Raw genomic sequence first — 1,377 nt, 5'->3', positions numbered from 1 at the left:
TTCCTCTGCCACCAGTAGCTGCGTCCTTCCAGCATGGGTAGAAGCTCCCCCTTCAGTGACCTCTTAGTACCAGGAATCAGAAATCAAGTAATATCAAAAAAAAAAAAAACACCAAAAGAAAAATTACTGAACAACATAAGAAGGCTTCATAAATTAGTCTTCTACTAAATAAACTGTTTAAAGTTCCTGTATGATAATATCTTGTTGTTAAAATGATGTTGGAAAGTGAGCAAAACTCATGTCTTTTACTGTGTTGCGGTAGACACTCCCATCACAGTTGTACAGACAAAGCGGGCTGTGGCTTTGATCATGTGATCTTGTTTCCTAAGGTTGTTGTCACTTCAGTGAACCAATCAAATGCTGTCTTATGTCTATAAATGGGAAAAAAAATCGTCAGTTGTTTTTTCATTCGACATGAGAACCCAGACATGATGACTTCTGAGCTCTTAGTTTTCTTTCTGACATGTTTGTTTGCAGGAACAAATGGTGAGTTATGCTTTTGTTATTTCCGTACACGTTTATATTAGTTTCTTACGAATCTTGTGCTTTTTGTTTCACTCCAGGTCAAAAAATGCATCATAAATCGTCTTCCTCTGTACAGCAGAAAGATGATTTTCTATCTGTCAACGTCGGTAAAAATGTAACTTTAGAATGTCCTCATAAAGGTCAGACGTTAAAACGAATCTTCTGGTCCAAGAAAAGTTTTGGACGAAAACCAGAACTTATATGCAGTTTCTATGTGCACAGCACAGAAGTGGAATTTTTTGGTGAATTCAAGAACAATCGACGCTTCAGACTGGACACAGAAAACAAAAATAATCATTTGAAGATTTTTGATTTTCAATTTTCAGATTCGGCTACTTATAACTGCATCCATTCGGATAGTTACATACTTACATTTTTGGAGAGCTATAGTGTCCTTGTAAAGAACTCTTCTTCTTACATCCAGACTTCAGTGGATCAGTCGTCCTCTGAGAACATCCATGCAGGAGACTCTGTGACTCTGAACTGTACAGTACACACTGGGAGCTGTGATGGAGAACACAGAGTTTACTGGTTCAAAGACTCTGAAGACTCTCATCCAGGACTCATTTACACTCATGGAGGCAGGAATGATCAGTGTGAGCATAAGAAAACACAGCCTCACAGTTGTGTCTATGAGCTGCTCCTGAAGAACCTGACTCGGTCTCATGCTGGGATCTACTACTGTGCTGTTGCCTCATGTGGACACATTCTGTTTGGAAAAGGGACTAAACTGGACCTCAGAGGTGAGTTTAACCTTGAAGACTCAAGTAACTGGATGAAGCAATTTTCGGATTAATTTAAAAACATATAAATGTGCTTTTTTTCTTTCTTCCTAGTTTCTGAAACAGACGT

General features: G+C 38.5%; 2 protein-coding genes across 2 annotated transcripts in view; one reads left to right on the top strand and one right to left on the bottom strand.

Annotated features, from left to right (window-relative positions):
- The first annotated feature begins 571 nt into the window (after positions 1-571).
- Positions 572-1,336, top strand: LOC112139714. Its single transcript, XM_024262548.2, has one exon. The coding sequence runs from the start codon at positions 572-574 to the stop codon at positions 1,319-1,321; it is 750 nt and encodes a 249-aa protein (XP_024118316.1). The 3' UTR covers positions 1,322-1,336.
- LOC112139713 (zinc finger FYVE domain-containing protein 26-like) overlaps positions 1,323-1,377 on the bottom strand; it is a 5,511-nt gene continuing 5,456 nt past the window's right edge. Inside the window, exon 5 of the mRNA XM_036211036.1 lies at positions 1,323-1,364. Coding sequence (XP_036066929.1) covers positions 1,323-1,364 — 42 coding nt within the window. The remainder of the gene's footprint in view (positions 1,365-1,377) is intronic.

This window comes from Oryzias melastigma, unplaced genomic scaffold (assembly GCF_002922805.2).
Source record: "Oryzias melastigma strain HK-1 unplaced genomic scaffold, ASM292280v2 sc00398, whole genome shotgun sequence".
Taxonomy (NCBI): domain Eukaryota; kingdom Metazoa; phylum Chordata; class Actinopteri; order Beloniformes; family Adrianichthyidae; genus Oryzias; species Oryzias melastigma.
This window is presented reverse-complemented; position numbering and strand designations above follow the sequence as displayed.

Bases quoted from the DNA above. Each gene is read 5' to 3' on its own strand.
- LOC112139714 (XM_024262548.2), top strand. From the start codon at position 572: ATGCATCATAAATCGTCTTCCTCTGTACAGCAGAAAGATGATTTTCTA.